This window comes from Alligator sinensis, unplaced genomic scaffold (assembly GCF_000455745.1).
Source record: "Alligator sinensis unplaced genomic scaffold, ASM45574v1 scaffold166_1, whole genome shotgun sequence".
Taxonomy (NCBI): Eukaryota; Metazoa; Chordata; order Crocodylia; family Alligatoridae; genus Alligator; species Alligator sinensis.
Genome location: NW_005842098.1, coordinates 2,216,954 through 2,235,776, shown reverse-complemented (window position 1 = coordinate 2,235,776; position 18,823 = coordinate 2,216,954). Strand labels below are relative to the sequence as shown.

The 18,823-nt window shown below is 42.6% G+C and overlaps 1 protein-coding gene across 1 annotated transcript in view; it reads right to left on the bottom strand.

Annotated features, from left to right (window-relative positions):
• Positions 1-18,823, bottom strand: part of NUP205 (nucleoporin 205) — a 99,267-nt gene that overhangs the window by 50,064 nt on the left and 30,380 nt on the right. The window contains 9 exon segments of the mRNA XM_006024209.3: positions 1,699-1,881; positions 2,233-2,438; positions 5,008-5,158; positions 6,201-6,338; positions 7,184-7,300; positions 12,279-12,454; positions 15,366-15,530; positions 16,751-16,979; positions 17,741-17,900. Coding sequence (XP_006024271.2) covers positions 1,699-1,881; positions 2,233-2,438; positions 5,008-5,158; positions 6,201-6,338; positions 7,184-7,300; positions 12,279-12,454; positions 15,366-15,530; positions 16,751-16,979; positions 17,741-17,900 — 1,525 coding nt within the window.

The following is an 18,823-nucleotide window of genomic DNA, read 5'->3' as shown; positions in this document are numbered from 1 at the left end:
CTCGATTTATGCAGGTTCTATGTATGCTAATTCACTCCTATGCACCGATCACCCCTTTTCTACCCAAAATCCCTTATATGCGAGTTAAACTCACTCATGCAATAGGGGCTCCGGTTATCCCCACTCACCCCAGACCCTGTGCTGCACCATACCATGGTGCAGGCAGGTGGTGTCAGCTGTTCCCGGGTCTGTTGCAGCAAGTGGGGTGAGTGGGGAGAAGTGGAGCCTCGGGAGGTTTGGGGCATGGTGCAGCCCAGCAGTTATAGGCAGCTGGTGTCGGCTGCTCCTGCGGCTACTGCAGCAGGGACCAGGGTAAGCAAGGAGAAGCAGAGGCCCCGGAGTGCAATAGGCAGCAAGGTGGTGGGAACTGTGAGTGGGTGCGGGGCTCAGGGCAGGAGTGCACAGTTGTTGCTGCTATGCACCCCCCACCCCCCAGAAGGGCTGTGGGGGCTACGCCAGGCTCTTCCCAGAGGGGGCCCAGGCCCCCAGATCTGTGCACGGGATGACAGCAAGCTGCTGCTGCAGGCTGGGACCAGCAGGCAGGTTGGGGTGGGGGGCAGCACTATGGCAAATTTTGGAGTGGCAGCAACCCCCCTCCCAGCGCCGCAGCCTGCTGCTGTCCTGTGTGCAGATCTGGGGGCCTGCACCCGACTGGGAAGAGCCCGGCACAGCCCACCAGCCTGCAGCCCCCACAGGGGGTGCGTAGCAGCAAGAACTGTGCCCTCCTGCCCTGAGCCCCACACCCACTCACAGTTCCCACTGCCTTGCTGCCTACTGCAGTCCAGGGCCTCCGCTTCTGCCCCGCATCCACTCTCAGTTCCTGCCGCCTTGCTGCCTGCTGCAGCCCCGGGAGCTACCAACAGACTGTGCTGCACCCCTCCCCTAGTCCCAACCTTACTCTCTCCCTCCCTCTCTGCCATGGGAACGTATCTCTATCTGTTCCATTGTAAACTGGGTTCACTTTATGCGAATTTGATTTGTGCGCTGTTCTCCAGGAACGCATGTACTGCATAAATCAACAGAAACCTATACTAAAAATGCTCTGTATGAACATTTTTCCAAAGGGAACAGAGGTTTTTAGGTGTTTTGCTTTTTATAGTCCTTCATCTGTTGAAACACTGATATTTTTCCATCCTGGAAGAATAGACTGTATCTATATAGTCTATATATCTATCTATATCCATAGACTGTATCTAACAAACTTTAGTTAAAGCACCCCTGCTGCCATTTTTCAGCATGGAGACACTGATGGATGTCATGCTCCAGGCACTTTAATTAGACCATCTATCGGAACAGTTCTAATTAAAGCACTACCCACCCATCCATGCCCTGCCAGCTCCCGGAGCACATGTATAAACACCCATAATGATCAGCAGGGATCCTGGCTTTCTCTGTTTAAAAATCACACATTCTTATTTAAAATTCAGAGTCATCCTGGATTCGGGGAAATACAGTATTTTAGAATCACTTCAGAGTAGATGTGCACTAAGATTCCTACATCCATCTCTTTTTCATGGTTTTAAGCAATCTTCAAAATAAAAGCAACACGAGTTTAATGTCCAATAAGTGATTTAAAAGATAACTTAGGAAATATATATATTACAGCTACAAGGTAAGAACATAATTTAAGAAAACATTAGAATTCAAGCAAGACTCATATGCTACAGTGCTAAGTAAATTTAGAAAATTCTAAAATACCTGGGTGTATTCCAGCGATTGCCAGAGCGAAGCAGCAATCTCAGGAGATTTTCCAAAGGCAGTGAGAGTCTCTAATAACTCTGCTTTCAAAATGGGAGGGATGCTACATTGCAGAAGTCCCAAAATGACTACTACAGGGGTCCACTGGGGGTGCTCACAAAGGGCCAAACGAGCATTCTCACTCTGTACATCGAACAGAAAAGGAAAAGAAAAAACACATGCTGGTTATCACTGTTGCTTTGAAAAGCCTTACTATTTTACATAATCTACCTTGTATGACTTAGCACTGGCAATAACAATGCTGCTTATTAGCTGAATGCACTGAAGAATTAGGGAGAATGGAGTATCACTCTAATGCAATCACTATTTAAAAATAAAAGACCCAGCTGAATTTGACCCATGAATCATCTGAGGCAAATGTCTCCACTACTGAGTTATATACAAACAAAGATCTAGAAAACAATTCAAATAATTTTTGCAAGACGAGATACAGCAATGGATTAGCAGAACAGGAGAAAGAAAAGTATTACTTACCCACTTTACTATAGTAGTTGTGAGCCGTAAAAATGCAATCAGTCCATCTTGCTCCTTCTGGGTGATACCTCGCAGAGGGAGATGACGGTATTGGACACTGTCTGCACTTGGCAAGTCTTTCCTTAAGTGCTCATGATACAGCATCAAGGAGTGGAAAAAATGCTCCCAAGACACAGGACTCCCACCTGCTCCTTGGATGTTTTCAGCTAAAAAAATATCAAATTGATTATTAAAAACTTTTGCCCTTTTGCATATGGCAACAGAGATAAACTTTGAAGGAAAAATCTAACCGCTGCTCAGCCCAGCATTCTGGAAACTCAAGTATCAAAAAATCATCTTTCTATGGATAGGGTGACCAAATGGCCCAGATTGGCCAGGACAGTCTGAAATTTTATAGGCTGCCTCATCACCCCAGCCATTGGAGAACACGCAAGCAAAAGTCCTGAATTGGGCTGTCCTGCCTAGCCCCGCTCCTAGGAGCTGTAGGGTGGAGTGTGTGAGTGCCTGCATGCGTGTGGCAGTGGACAGGGCTGGAGCAGCTATCAGGGCTCACTGGGGAGCAGGGTGCCTTTGTCCCCGGAGCTGGGGGGTGCAGGCTGGAGCTGGGGGCAGTATGACACTTGGTCTGGGGGCCCTGCATGAGCTCCATCTGCCCCATTCTGGCTCACAGTTCTGGCTGCATCACGTCACCTGTAGCCGCATCCTCGTTGTGCACCCCAGGGCCAGGCCAAACTCATTACAGGCCCCATGTGGAGAGCCCAGCCTGGCCCAGCAGTGCTCTGCCCTAACCAGGGAAAGGGGTGTGAAGCCAGGGCTGGCTGCACCTGTCCAGCCTGGAGGGGGGCATAGCCAGCATGTGGCTGCAGATGCCAGCACTGGGCCAGAGCCATGAGTCAAACAGAGCCCATGCAGCACCCCTAGCCCAGTCAGCATCCTGTCCCTGGCCCTGATGAGAAAAGGCACTGTGCTCTCCAGTGCATCCGAGCCCCAGCTTGCAGCCCCCGCTCCAGTGACAAAGGCACCACGCTCTTGACAACTATTCCAGCCCTGCCCGCTGCCACAGTGCATGTGTGCACGTGCCTGTGTGTGTGCGCATGTGCACACATCTCAATCCCAGTTTTCCCTAAAACAATTACAGTCGTACTAACTATGGATAAAATGTTATTCATTCTTTTTGATAATGCCCACAATGTCCTAAGTGCTTTCAAACTATTAAAAAAAGGTAACGTCCCTTGCTCTAAGAAAATGGAAAAAAAAGGTAGGCGTCTGCTACACCTAAAAAACTAGTCTTTCCCTCTTCCATTTATAAACTTAACACCCTATATTCTACAATGGTATGCCAGAATTGAGAACGTGATCGCAGCTTTCAGTTCAAAATCAGAATAAAGCCAGAAAGGAAAATAAAGTTCGCTAAGCTGTGTGCTCAGTTTTGCTCTTTTCTTTTACAGCTATGGCATTATTGATATGATAAGTAAGTAAAAACTAAGTTTCTTGTGCTATGAATCAAAACTTTTGTATTTACACTTTAAGCATTACAATACTAACCAAGTAGTATTTTTGACCTGACAAGATGGTATGAAAGCACAGCAGACATTAGTGTTATATATTGGGCTCCTATACCACTATGTCAAATAATCTATGTGGCCAGTATTTACTAAGAAGAGAGGCCTTTGTCAAGTTATACTCAGTACATCACAACACCTGTTTGTCTTACAAGTATAGCTCTTTTAAACATGTTACAAGAGTGAATTAACTCAAACTTCAATTTACATAACTTAATTAGTATTTTAAGGCAGGATACATTTCAAAGTGAAGTCCTGAGTTTCATCCATGATTGCATGATTAACAGTAACTAATCAAGTATTAAACCACAATAAATCTCATGCAGAACTCTACTGACTACCTTGTAGAGCAGGGGTGGCCGATTATTTTGGGCGGAGAGCTGCTTACCGAGTTTTGGCAAGCTGTCAAGGGCTGCATGGGTAGCCTTTCCCCTTGACAGATGCCTCACCCCCTGGTCACCATCTTGGGACCAGAAGTCCCTCTCCCTAGCCCCCAACCTTTGCCACCAGATGCCCCTCCCTTTGCCCCCAGAAATACTCCTTTTAGCAAGGGGCTTTGCCATCTCAGAACCAGAAAAAACACGAAATTATATTCTAAAAATCAAATATCTACAACATTCATTAATTTGATTTAAAAAAAATACATGTAAATGAGGAAAAAGTGTTTGTGTAGTGTACATAGAGGTAATCGCACAATAGATTAAATTAAGTCTTACTCTTGTATACTGTGGGTGTGGATAGGTGTGTAGGTGTGGATAGTTGTGTGGGTGTGGGGGGAGGGTGGCTGGAGGTTATGAGTGGGTGTGGGTATGGTGGTCTGCGTGTATGGCAGTGCATGTGTATGGTGGGGGGTGCTTGTGGGACTCACCCTACAAACACACACATGCTCTCCCTCTCCCTCCCTCATTGCACACAGTGTGCTTTGCTCACCAGACATACACACTCTCACTCTGTGTGCTTTGCTCACTACACACCAGGGGCGGGCAATTATTTCAGACGGAGGGCCACTTATTGAGTTTTGGCAAGCCATCAAGGGCCGCATGACAGGCAGCCAGGGGCAGATAAATATTAATTTTCTAAATTTTTAGGGGCCCCGCGGGCTGGATAGAATGGCCTGGCGGGCCACATCCAGCCTGCAGGCCGCTTTTTAACCAGCCTTGTTGTAGAGGAAGAGAGTTGGGAGGTGAGGCCTACTGTCAGAACCCTTTCTTACCGTGACTGCTGCCATTGACCTTCAGCAAACTGAAGCAGTAATGAGCACATTGGGGCCCACTGGCCAATCCCCAAAGCATTTTCAAATATGGGATATAAATTGTGGGGGGAAGTAGGTCTCCCATTTGTCTAACAAACTTTGATAAGACAACCTGGAACAAAAAAAGGTAATTCTTTATAAACAAACATCTATTTTGGGGTAATAGCAACAGCCACCATCAAAAGAAAACATCTGGTTTGACCAAAAAAAAAATTACTCCAAAATAATATACTTGTGAACTCTCTTTTCAGTTTCATTGAATATAAATTTTGCGTTTTGAACAGGAAAGAGATAAAACAAGATAGCTCAAGTTATTGCAAAGGAATAAATATTAAACAATACAGATACATGTAATAACTTTTCATTATATTACCTATCTTGATTCCATGAGAGGAAAATGTAATATGTCTTTAAAAATAAATCTAATCCGGGAACACAGGCTTTAAATAACTGCACTGCTATTGCATGATGCGACTACAGCATAGAATTATGGTTGTTTCTATGTCTTAACCTTTCTTGCCTTAATATATTTGAATTGCTATTAAGTCTAATATTGCACTGTCTTTCCTGGGTTCTTATTTTTTCTATAAGTATAGTATCCTTGTATTTTTTTATATGTAAGATGCCAATACATACTCTCAACCACAAATGCATCCTAACATTTTTCTTCCCAGGGTATATCAATAGCACACTTCAAGATTATCAGATGCTATTGCAGAAATGCAAATATCATTATTATTATCCTTTACTGGGCAACTGTAGCTTCTTGTATCAAAGTTTTAAATTAAGCAGCTCAAGCATAACAAGAATTCTGAAACAGATTAGATTCTTCCCTATTAATGCCAATGACAACTATGGGGACAATCCACAACTCAAGACAACTGGTGATGGCTCCCTTGGTATTAAGTCAATAGCAGCCATTTAATACAGATTGGGAGCAATGGGACAGTATCTCAGCAACAACTAACAGGTCTTTAAGACCACATAGAGAGTAGCTCTAGTAATTCCACTAAAACATTTGGGCATTTCTTCCATTACAGGAAAGACTGCTGCTGCTTTTAAAAGCATGATGAAAGGATAACGACACACAAATGAGACAACTAAAACAAGATTTTTCCCTCAAAAATTGAGAAAGCCAGTAGAATTTGGCTAACTTGACGCTGAGGAGGTCGCTGATGGGCTACTCCAAGATAAGACCCCATGATGGTGGAGCTCTGGAGAGGCTCTGAAGGACACCAGTATTCAAGGGCAAGCTCCAGATTAAATGGATCCTTCCGATACAGCTCAGCAATCTAAACAGAAAGAAAAAATGAGTTTCTAAAGAGAAAAAAATACCAATGCGAATAAAAAGCAAAGACAATAACTATCAGAGAGCATGTTTTACACAACCCTGAAAACCCAGAAAGAATAAATCATCGCATAGTTAATACTTCATGATTTAGAACTCCATTCCTGAAAGTGGCAGTTTCTTAACAATCCATGGCCACAGTATCACTAAAATTTCAATATACTAGTCTCTTAAATATTTTTAAGTTTTAATGATATTCCCCCTCTATCTATTACCTTTAAAACCTTGCTACAAACATACCCATGTTTCATCTTAAATTAGCATTTGGGTATCTGTGCAATGATCTTAGAATAAACAAGTTAGCGTATGGATTAGAAGCTATTAACTGATCTCTAAATAAAGGAATTTTCAAAATAATTTACTACAAATTCTTCATGTTAAGGGTTCGTTACAGCTTTAGAGAGGATTTTCACATTTACTATAATTGTAGAATATGTGTCATTTTAAAAGGCATCTAGGAACCTTAATTTAAGCATCATAGTTAAGTCAAGGTAACAAAACAGCACAATATTTACATATTGAAAAGAATGAACTGATTTTGATTAGGGTGGGAAATGTCAGGTCAGCAAATTCATGCTACTACAAAGTACTTAATGAAAATTTTTACATTTAATTAAACCAAAAAAAAAAAATGAAGATTTCCACTTCTAATGTAAAATTGTTAAGGCATGATAAACACTGTACTACATTATTCAAAGAGTTTTTTCTATTAAAATGTCCTAAATGTTTTCAACAGAAAAAGCCCAAAATACTTCTTTTGTGCCAAAGTAATTAAAAAACAGAGCTCACTAAAAGCATTAGATGTTCCAGATCTCGCCGAAGGGAAATAGGTGGTTCATTACCCATCTGTACACTCATATGGATCATACGAGCATCTTCATCTGCACGATTTCTTAGCTGTTTCACCTACACAATTTATGAGGTAAAGAAGAATGAGAATCTATTTTTAGCCAACAATGAAAGAGCTATCCAAAAATCCAATTAGAGAATAAAAATAGCAATATAAAAATAAGTTTTATAAAACTTATTTAAAATATCCTTAATAAACTCCTATCGTAATAAATGGTGACATTCACTGCCAGGTTATGGAATTTCATTTTAATGTTGTATTTGTTTATTCTCTTATTGTCCGATAGTGGGGAAAAATAAAATCTCAGCAGTGCAAGGTATAAATCAACGAGAAATAATTGAGATGTTTGTCCATATGGATCCTTCCTTCCCTCCTACTGTGGATCCTGTATTAGCAGAGGACCTGAGGGACAATTAGGTTTCCTCTACCTTTTATGCCCTAAGGCAGTGGTTGGCAACCTACAACCCTCAGACCAGACCCATCCCATCAAGTGACTGCATCCAGATGTAAGTAGTGGGTAAGCAAAGGGGCACCCTCCACCTGTGTGTCCCCCTTTGCCACCCTGCTCCAGTTTTTCTGTAGTGCTGCTTGCTGACAACCATGCCCTCCTCTCTCTCTCATGTGCAAGGCCCCTCACTACCAACCACCTTCCACCCACTCTGCCTACCAGGCACAATGAGCAGCCACCCCATAGGCAGGCAGAGCAGGTAGAAGGCAGCTGGGAGCAGGAGCCAGAGCCTCACGCACTGGGGTAGGAGCCACCCGCCCTCCCAGAGCGGTGTGGCAGGGGGAGGAGACAAAACCCCGCCCCCCCAGAGGGTGGGGGCAGGAGCAGCAGCCATAGCTGGAAGTGAGGGGAGCAGAACAGCTATATGGGGACCCATGGGGGGGCAGGGAGGGAGAAAGGGTGCTGACCCAGCCCATGACAGCTCATCAAAACTCCCCATGTGGTCCTTGGGCCCAAATACTTGCCCACCCCTGAAGAGTGGACAGTGCAAGAGCAAGCAGGACATAAAGGTGGTCCCAAAAGACAATGCTAGCCAGAAGAATCTGATCTTTCTTGCACACGATACATGAATCCCACTATTAGCACACACACAGACAAATGGTCCAAGAATAATTTTACATAGCCAATATTCAAAGAAATATTTAATCGATTTCTCTCTCTCAAGTCCCTCAGAATTGGCAACAAGAGCCTACTCCAACTCCATTTTCCAATTACTTCAGTATGCTTTGAAACAGACACAAAATTTACATCATTATTTGTAAAGCTGCATATTTCTGTACCAGAATTAAAAAAAAAGATTTAATTAAACTGGAGACTGGCAACCTACTACTCATAGACCAGATCCAGCACAGAAATATTACTGACCCCTGAATTAGACCATCATCCCCATGGATGTGCAGTGGAAACAGAGGAAGCAGTATGAAATGACCTTTTGTGTGTATGGAATTGAAAACTGCAATATTTCTCAAGGAATATCTATACCGAACAGCAACAAAAATTGTCTTTGTCTTTTGGACCTGGTGATTATATATCAGTCTTAGTGCCAGAAAAAACTGTTTGAATCAATTAAAAGTACCTTAATGAATGTACTATGTGGAGGAGGGAGAGGGAAACACACCACAGCTACTGTATGTAATGGAAAATTGTCTCTCACTAATCTCCTAGAATTGCCTGAGTATGTCAACAAATTATTGGATAAAAGAAAAACAGCTTTAAGTATTTATTTTGAATTTCAACAAGCCTTTGTTGTTAACAGACTCCTTCACAAGAAACAAACAAATCATTGGATAAGAAAGTTTTAGCATGGATTAAGCAGAGGCTGAGGAAAAAAAATAGCAAAGACCAGAAACAAGAATCAATCCTCAGGATGCTAAACAGTAAACAGATGTGCTGAAAAAGTTTGAAAGATTGCTGGTCTGAAATTTATTAGCGACCTGGAAAAAAGGTTAAGAGCTGCAAAATGTCAAAACTTGAAAATGAAATGAAGTCAAGACTAAAGGAGACCAAAGAAACTAAGGAACCTAATCAAAGCTAGATGACATTTCAGTCCAGCAGTAGATGTAATTCAGTGTTGATAAGTGAATGTAATCTGCACAGGGGTGGCCAACCCATGGCATGAGTGCCACAAGTGGCAAGGACAGCCTTTACATGTGGCACACAATAGATAAGGGAGGAAGCAGGAAACACAGTGATAGATAGTGCAGAGAGCATAGCAGCAGGCTGGGTAGGGGAAGGAGACTAGAGTGGTACTTGGGGAGGGTGCAGTGCTTACCTTGGGGCACGTCTGCCAAAAAAAGGTTGGCCCCCACTGCTGTACAATATCTGAATTATGAAAATATATTTTGAGGTTCTAAATTAACTGCAGCTACTCAAAAAAATCCACATTATCATGGACAGCTCAATGAAAACTACCATTAGTGCACCAGCAATCAAAGTACACCAATGTAAGGATATTCCAAAATAAGGCAGTAGAAAAAGTAATGCCAAAATTATTGTTTTTATAGATAGATCAATAGATATAACCTTGACTAAACACCTTATTCAGTTCTAATCACACTAATTCAAGAAAGGATACCATGTAACTAACAGTACAGAGATAAGTGGAAAAAAATAACAGACATGAGACATTTTTCTTGTGAAAAGAGATCACAAAGTCTGTCACTGTTTATTGTAAAGAGAAGACAGTAAAATGAAGTGCACAAAACAGAAGTCAGAAGTGCCCATAACAATGAATGGGCATGCATCGGGGAAAACTGGGCATTTTTATTTACCTATCCAAAATATGAAGAACAGCCAATGACATTTAAAAGGCAACAAATTTAAAATTTAAAGCTTATTTTATGTATAATTATCCTACGGGCCTCACTATCACAATATTTTGATGAGAACAAAAGCTTATTAGGAAAAAAAACAGGTACTTATGTGGGGAAAGAGAGCATCAAAAGTTACGTAGTATAATTATGGGTATAGTCTCTTATGCTTCAGGGCCTAAGACAACCACAAACTAACAGAATTCGGAAAGAAAATATATTTTACAGGCAACTGTTTGACCACTAACAGAAAAAGAAATAGCATAATTGATGGGCAGACCTGCTTTCCCGTCCTGGATAGCAAATTCTGTTCCTAAAGAATTCCAGTCAAAACCAAAATATTCCAGTGAAAAGCTTTGATTTTGACAAATCCACAACTAATTAACAAAAAGTCCTGCCCACTTCTAAATGAAAGTCATTACTACAATGCAAGTGTTCAAAGACCTACCTGAAATAAGTCCAGCTCCTAATGAACACATTATCTACATTATAGAAAAAGCCTTTGCTGGCAGCCTTGGTAGAGAAGCCACTGCCTGTTACAGTACATCATTTTCCTACAGGGACGTTAAACTTATCCAACCACGTGGGCCAGATAAGGGACACTGAGCTGGTCTGTGAGCCAGAACAGGATTGAACCCCTGTGCAATGCCCAAGGCACCCAGTCTAGCCCATGTGCTGCACACAACATGTACTGGTCCTACATAGGGCCGGCACGGGACATGCACTCCCCACAGCACACAGGCTGGACCCAGTGCTTCAGGTGACAAAGGGAGTTGGTTCAGGGTGCAGGGGACATATAATGCCCTGCTGGACAGGCCCTGTGCACTGTGTCCAGGGAGTCTGAACCTGCTGTGCCGTGTGCAGTGCCAGGTCTCCAGAGTGCCCATGCACAGTTAACTTTGGGGCTAACAGGCGCATGCATGGTAAGTTGGACTAGCTGCTTGTGCTGCACACAGCACAGGGAGCCACCACAGGACATGCACCACATACGATGCCCTGCCGGACCGGCTCTGTGGGCTGGCTCTGACACAGCTCCATCCAGACCAGTCCCAGAGCCAGAATGCACGTCCAATCCAGAGGGTCACTGCATGCAGCCCTCACTCCAGACCAACCCCTGTGCTGTGTGCAGGGTCCACTGCACGCAGGGCCAGAGACAAAGTCAGCATGTGCAGTCAGTCCAGAGACTCATAGGCCAGATCACACAGCTCCATGGGTCCTTTGTTTGACACCCCTGCCTTACTATAACTCCATGTAGTTGCTACAGAACAAGACTGAAGCATGCTGATGAGGCTATGGAAACAAAAGATGCTTGCTGATATTATTAGAGCCAAGCCTGGTCTATGGGTTAGGAAAAGGACTTAAATGCTAAACTATTTAACATAAAAATATTTTTAAGCAGAGTAGCATTTAATTAAACAATCTACGTTATGCTTATGTGCCCTCAAAAAGATCCTTAAGGCTTTAGGGAGGGTTTTCTTTCCAGACATTGTTTTCATTCTGCCAACCTAAGATGAAGAAAAGGATAGATCCAAAACACACACAGGAAGACTTCAATCATCATTTGGCAACTCAATCCAAAATGCACAGTTTGATACAGTGAAAGTCACAAAATAACGCCTTCACCAATTAAATGAAAATCCTGCACTTTTCCCAGAGCTCCACCTTGCAGTGCATAGCTACAAGGTCTTACACAAATGAAACAGCTCAGACTGCTTCGTGCACATCACTTTTCACTTGTGCAACAGGAGCATTCCTGTTTCTGATCATTCAAAATATTGTCACAGGGACAATATTCTACTACAGGAAAGGATAACACCCCAGAAGTCTGTAATTAAGAAAAATGTAAAAACCTACAGAGACAGCACGGTTGTACCACTGATCCTTTCTCAGTCAAAAGTCTCCAACTGTGCTATTATACCTTAAAAAGCAGTAATATTCAGTAAAATCATAAATATTAACAAACTTTTTTTTTAAATGTCACTATACTTTCCAAGTTGGATTTCTAACACATTTATATTGGAAAACTAAAGCTCTAAACTGTATTCATTTCAAACAGTTGCAAGTTTTCTGAGTCCAAGCATTCAAGAGTATGGTGTTAGATGCTTTAGAACACACCCTAAATTTTATGAAATTGTTATATGGTTCTGAACATGAAATCTGGATTGCATGCACAAAATTCTCAGTAACTGTCCATCCAAACACATACATACAACTTACTTTCATTGGCATGAGTGCAAGGAAGTCTGTGACAAGGTTATGAACTTTGCGAATGTAAAATTCTTCCTGATAGAAATTTTCAGATCCCACAACTGATTCAGTAAGGAAGAGGAAGACATTATCAGCAATAGCTAGCTCTGCCATTGCCTCGTCTGCCTCAGTGAATTCTGCAAGAGCTATAGAGAGAATTAAGGAGAGAGAATATAATTATCTGTTACCAAAAAACCCAAACATGTGGTTAAAGTTTCTGGCTCACCTGCAAATCAACCAACTTAAACCACCTAAGTCTTTCTGATGTACAAAAGAGTCGACACCAACAGTGATGCAAATATTGAGTCACATTCCAAAATATAACACACTTAACAATTCACTGCACAACACTGGTGTGACCAAATCTCATTATACAAGACTGTTGGGTCCCATTAATTAGTAATTAAAATGATCTTTTAATTAAAACTTCACAATATCAAGATCTTTTATGTTTTAACATCAAAGGAAAGCTATTCTAGAACAGATTCAGTTCTGACCCACTGCAGAATTTGGAAACTTCAAACTATGAAATATACTGAGTTAAATATTTTTCATGATACACTCTATATTCCAATACCTAGCTATAGTGGAACTGATGCTTAAACTCACTACAGGTTTCCCTCAATTTATGCAGGTTTCATATATGTGAATATGCTCTTATGCAAGACAAATTCACTCTTATGCAATTGAGGCTCCACTTGTCCCCACTCGCCCCAGACCCTGGGCTGCACTGTTCCGTGGTGCAGGCTGTTTTCGGGTCTGCTGCAGCAGGGATTAGGATGAGCGGGAGAAGCAGAGGCCCCGGACTGCAACAGGCAGTAAGACAGCAGGAACTGAGAGTGGGTGTGGGGCACAGGACAGGGGGGGCCCGGCTCTTGCTTCTACGCACCCCCCAGGAGGGCTGCGGGCTGGGGGGGCTGTGCCAGACTCTTCCCAGGGGGGTGTGGGCCCCCAAATCTTCGTGCAGGACAACAGTAGGCTGCCACTGCAGGCTAGGGCTGGCGGCGCCACCAGGCTCTCCCTGGCACTCAGCAGGCATGTTGAGGGCGCTACGGTGATTTTTGGGCTGTCAGCAGCCCCCTCCCAGGGCCACTGCCGCAACCCCCAGCCTTGCTTGCAGGAATGAGGTAGCAGCAGTGGGAGGGGGGCTGCTGACACCCCAAAAATCGCCATAGCGCCCCCAACCTGCCTGCCAAGCGCCAGGGAGAGCCTGGTGGCATCACCGGCCTCAGCCTGCAGCGGCAGCCTGCTGCTGTCCCACACACACATCCAAGGACCCATGCCCCCCCGGGAAGAGCCTGGCAGAGCACCCAAGCCTGCAGCCCTGCCAGGGGGAACGTAGAAGCAAGAGCTACGCCCCCCCTGTCCTGGGCCCCTCACCCACTCACAGTCCCTGCCACTATGCTGCCTGCTGCAGCCCTCAGAGCTGCTGACAGGCTACACCGCCCCCCTTCCCCGCCCCTTCCCTAGTACCAGCCTCACTCCCTCACTGCTGTGGGAACGTATCCCTATTTGTTCCATTATAAAGTGGGTTCGCTTTATGCAAATTCGATTTATATGCTGCTCTCCAGGAATGCATGTATCGCATAAAATGAGGGAAACCTCTGGTGCAAAAGATTAAGGATGCACCAATAAAGATTTTTTGGGCTGATACCAAGGGGTCGGACTTGATGATCTGCTCAAGTCCCTTCCGACCCTACCAACTATGAAACAACTATGAAACCACTGGCCAATTATTAACGAACCATATCAGCTGATAAAGATCTGACAGCCAATACGCAAACCCAGCAGCTTGGAGAGCAGCATCCAGCTGGTAAATCTGGTGGAAAGAAGAGACAGGGAGCAGGGAAGGGGAATGGGAGAGGAGCACAGATCGAGGTCCCTGTGGTGAGGGAGAGAGTGGGGCAGGGGCAGTCGATGCACAGTCGGGGTGGGGTGGGATAGAGCCACAAGCGGTTTGTCCAAGGGGCATGGGAAGTGCTTCCCGCTGCTGCATGCACCCGCTGAGGAGGCATGGGCGGGGGGTGTACCCCCTGGATCTGTGCGCGGGGCGAGGGCGGGCTGCTGCTGCAGGCTGGGGCTGGTGCCAGGCTCTTGGTGACAGAGGGGGTTGGGCTGGGGCTGCGCTGAGGACAGGCAATGGTGGCGTTGGGAGGAAGGGGCTCTGGGAGGCTACAGCAAACTTTGGTGTAGTCCACTCTGTAGCCCTCCCTCGCACCCAAGAGCTGCCGCCACCCACGCTGAGTGCAGCCCTGGCCCAACCCCCCTGCCGGGAAGAGCCTGGCACCGCCCCTGGCCTACAGTGGCAGCTTGCCCTCGTTCCACACACAGATCTGTGGGGCAAATGCCTTTCATGCCTCCTTCGGGGGTGCACGCAGTGGCAAGAGCCACCTCCCATACCCACTGGACAAGCCGCTTGAAGCTCTGTTCCGCACCCAGCCCAGGCAGCGCCAGTGCCTGTCCCTGTCCCTGCCCCACTCCGTCCCTTGCTGTGGGGACCTCAATCTGCCCCCCTATGCCCCTTCCCCTCAACAGACTTACCAGCTGGATACTGCTCTCCACACAGCCAGACTACACTCCTGGTCCTGTGCATGCTGCAGCTGCGCCCCTGCACACGGCATTTAGTGGCAACATTATCAGACACTCAAGCCAAAAATAGCTGATTGCCAATAATGTCAATTTTCCTTTTATCAGAGCTGATACAATATGGACCAATGTATCAGTGCATCGCTACAAAAGATTATAATATAAATCTATTTTTGTTTCTTAAATGAGATTTAGGCAATGAAGTAACATTAATGCTCTTAAGATACAATCTCTCATATTTTTTTAGTATAACATTAACTTCCAAGTGAAAGGGAGTTTGCATATTACATATGAAACTACAAATATTTTTAAACTCGTGCACATTTCAAATGATGTGATTCCCAACAGCCAAACTTCAAGTACTACAGAACAACAGTAACACAACTTTATCATGCAAAAAATAAGTTACTGTAGCATATACAAATCCTGAAGACTTGGCTGTAACAAGTCTGCTCCTTTGGGTCAATTTACCTGTTACATCAGATAATTGAGATATTCCTCGCAAAGCCAATGCCCATGCTAATCTAACAGTAGCTTGCAGTCCTGGTAGTTTCCACGGCTGAGATTCCTGAAGACGAGTATGGATTGTTGCTATATACTGTCTCTCTGTTAGCAGAGGCAGCTGGTGCATCAAATCTAGAAAACAAATGACTCATCATTTCATGGAAGACTTTAACTTCAAACACTTATTTCCATTAAGATAAAGATCTAGTATAAAGATACACTTTTATCACAATTAATCTTTCTTCTTCATGTATTAAAAAGTTAAAATGAACTTTCTGTACCTTTTTAACTGATCGGTTGATTCTCTCAAATGGTCTGAAGGCTAAATAATTTATTGTATGCATCTATTTAAATAGGCTTTATTTAAACCAAAATATTCCTTCATATAAAAGCATCTGGTGCAGGCTCTGAATGCATGTACAAAGCTGTGTATCAAAGTAACAAGATCAACCTAAAAACTTCCAAAAACTTCCCCTTCCAAAACCAAGAACTTCACTCTCTTAAACACTAACTTTTGTTAGTGACCTTACAACAAGCTCTTAAAATTATCAAATTCAGATTCAATCAGCCTAAAAGGGAAGAAAATTCCATAGCAAGGGAACTAACCAATTCCTATGGATCATATTCAACTGAGAAACAAACGCTGTTCTCAGTTTCCTCAGTTAAAAAAAAAGAATATCTCATTACACACTGAAATAACAGCATGAATGTGCAATTACTCACTCCCTTGCATCTCCTTTATTAAAAAAGAAAGGAAATTCCACGCAGTTGCTGTATGTACTGCACTGAAATTAATAAATGAAATGAACAAGTCAATATAACTGTTCGTCAACTGGGCCATTTCCTCTATAAATATAAGAATATATACATGCAAAAAGACTAAAGTATACATAGCTCTTTGTTGCCAAAAGCCATTACAAACATAAACATATTAAGCCTCATCAGCCTGTCAGAATTACTCTCAGCCCCATTTTACATGAGGAAATGAAGTCACAAATAATTTAAGTGAATTAGGGAGAAGAACTAGTGTAAAGAGCTAGAATTAAAACTGAAGAGATCTCGGCTATGAGTACTCTATTCACTTTCATTTCAACTTACATAACAAACCACAGAGTTTTGTCTCTACTACTAAGCACAGTACCTCAGGTAGTCTTAAGGTTAACATTCATCCCACTGAAGTATTTTCATTATTCTAAGAAATATCCTGCTTGCTATGTATACCCCAGAAATGTATATGCCTTACTGTAGTAAATTATAAGTACTCACTGTAAGTATCACCAGCAGTAAATTTGGTTAAATAGTAAAGTACCATTATCCATATTTTAAAATCCTCAGAAAAGCACCACTCTTACCTTCTTGATCCTCTGTGCCTTGTTCTAGAAAACTGACATCAAAGCAGTAAAGGAGAGCCATGAGGAGAGACAAGTTAACACTGTCCAGTGAGCCATCAGCTTCAACCGTCACTTTCTCCAGGTAACTAATAAGTATGAGAGTATCATCCTTGCTGAGGGGTGACTGGCAGGTCCAGACAAACAGGCTTTCAGCTAATGATAGTCGGCATTCTTTGATGAGGTCAGAAACCTTTAAAAAAAAAATCAAATTTAAATTTTGCACGTAATAAAATCAACAATTTTGGCCAATACACCAGAATCACTAGAAAGATGAGGAAACAAGAGTACTGAAAGACACGGTAGTTAGCCAGGAAAAAAAATCTTGGTTCCCCTGACCAGTTCCAGGCTACAACTACTTTCAGGAACTAGCTGGCTCTTCCCCTACTACTTCAGCAATGGCTGCAGCAGCATACAGGCTTCAGAGACTCCCATAATCCAAATGCAACAATGTGCATTAGCAAAAAACCAAAAAACCACTGCTACCAGAAGAAAAATAAAAGGCACCTAACAACTGTCCTAGTCCAGAACCATTCATGAAAATATGAAGTTCCATTCTGTGTTCACTGGCTGTGAAATAACCAACTGACCAGCCTGTGACTGTCCTCCACTACCTTCCACCTATCTTTCTACCCAACACAGACTAACCAGCTACTGAATTTCTTCCACACGAGAACTTTCTTTTTTTTCAGTACTATGTCCCACATGACTATTAAAAGCACAGTCTGGCTGAGCCATTCCTATTCTCCACCGCTTCCCTGGTGTTCTCATTCCAAACTGCTCCCAAGTGGAAGCAGGAGCAGGTGGAGGGAAAAAGGTGTACATTTTAAATAAGTGAATAAACTACCATTGGAATTTTACTTTAAAAAAATACCCACCTAAATTTAAGTACATACATACTTATAACTGCTTACAGAATCTCTTCAGTAATTCAGTAGAACAACACTCATTTACCTCTTTGCGATGTTTCTCACTGCCCAGGCCACGCTCCCTCTGTAGTTTTTCAAACTCGTTGTTCAAATCAATATGAGACACCAGAGTGAGGATCTTCTGAGTCAAACCCTGTTCCATCAGCTCATCTGTAAAACGTGTTGTCATGGACACCAACTCTGGACTTCAATGAAAACAGACAATATGTTTAGAACTATATGGCAAATAATGTTATTCCTGATCACTGCAGAAGAAATCTGCAATGTATAAAATGAACAAAACCTACCAAAGTTATTTGAAAACTGCAAAAAACAGACATTAAGTAGAGAGAGAAATTAAAAGAGCATTTATTGAGAGAGAAATTAAAAGAGCATTTATTTTATATATATATATATATATATATATATATATATATATATACATATATATATGCATACATATACATATATACACATACATATATACATATGACTCAATATTTGCAAATGCTCTTTTAATACACACACACACACACACATATACATATATATCAGTAAGTAGCATTCCCTTCAAGTCTTTGGATAAATGGCTACAAACTCCTGAAATGGCAAAGTTTCCAGAATTTGGGATTGAGATGACCCTATAACAAAGCAGCTACTTAATTTTTTTTGTCGAATGACACTACTCACCACACAAGGCAAATGTACCTGAAGGCTATAAAAGCCATGTTATCAAGTAATCTTTTTACTCCCATATATTTAACATCCTAGAGTATAAGTGTCTTGTACATACATATTTCAATTTATGAAATTTCAAAATGCAAATCTTTGTAATGAAAAAACAAAATTCTATTGAACATTATTTATTTTGGTGAGTAGGAAGATAACTGATACATAAACTTCTCTGACAGAAGTGGAGAACTGCCCACTTAAAAGTAGCATTGAAACTGGTTCCTTCCCTTCCAGAATCTATATCAATGAGAAGTACAGAAAGCAAGTGGTAGAGTTATTATTTATATAGTACCAATGTCAAATAAGGCATTTCACAAAAGAGCTATATTCCTTCTCCAAAGGACTTTCAACCTAAGTTAAAAACAAAACAAAAGGATGCGAGTATAATATGCAGGAC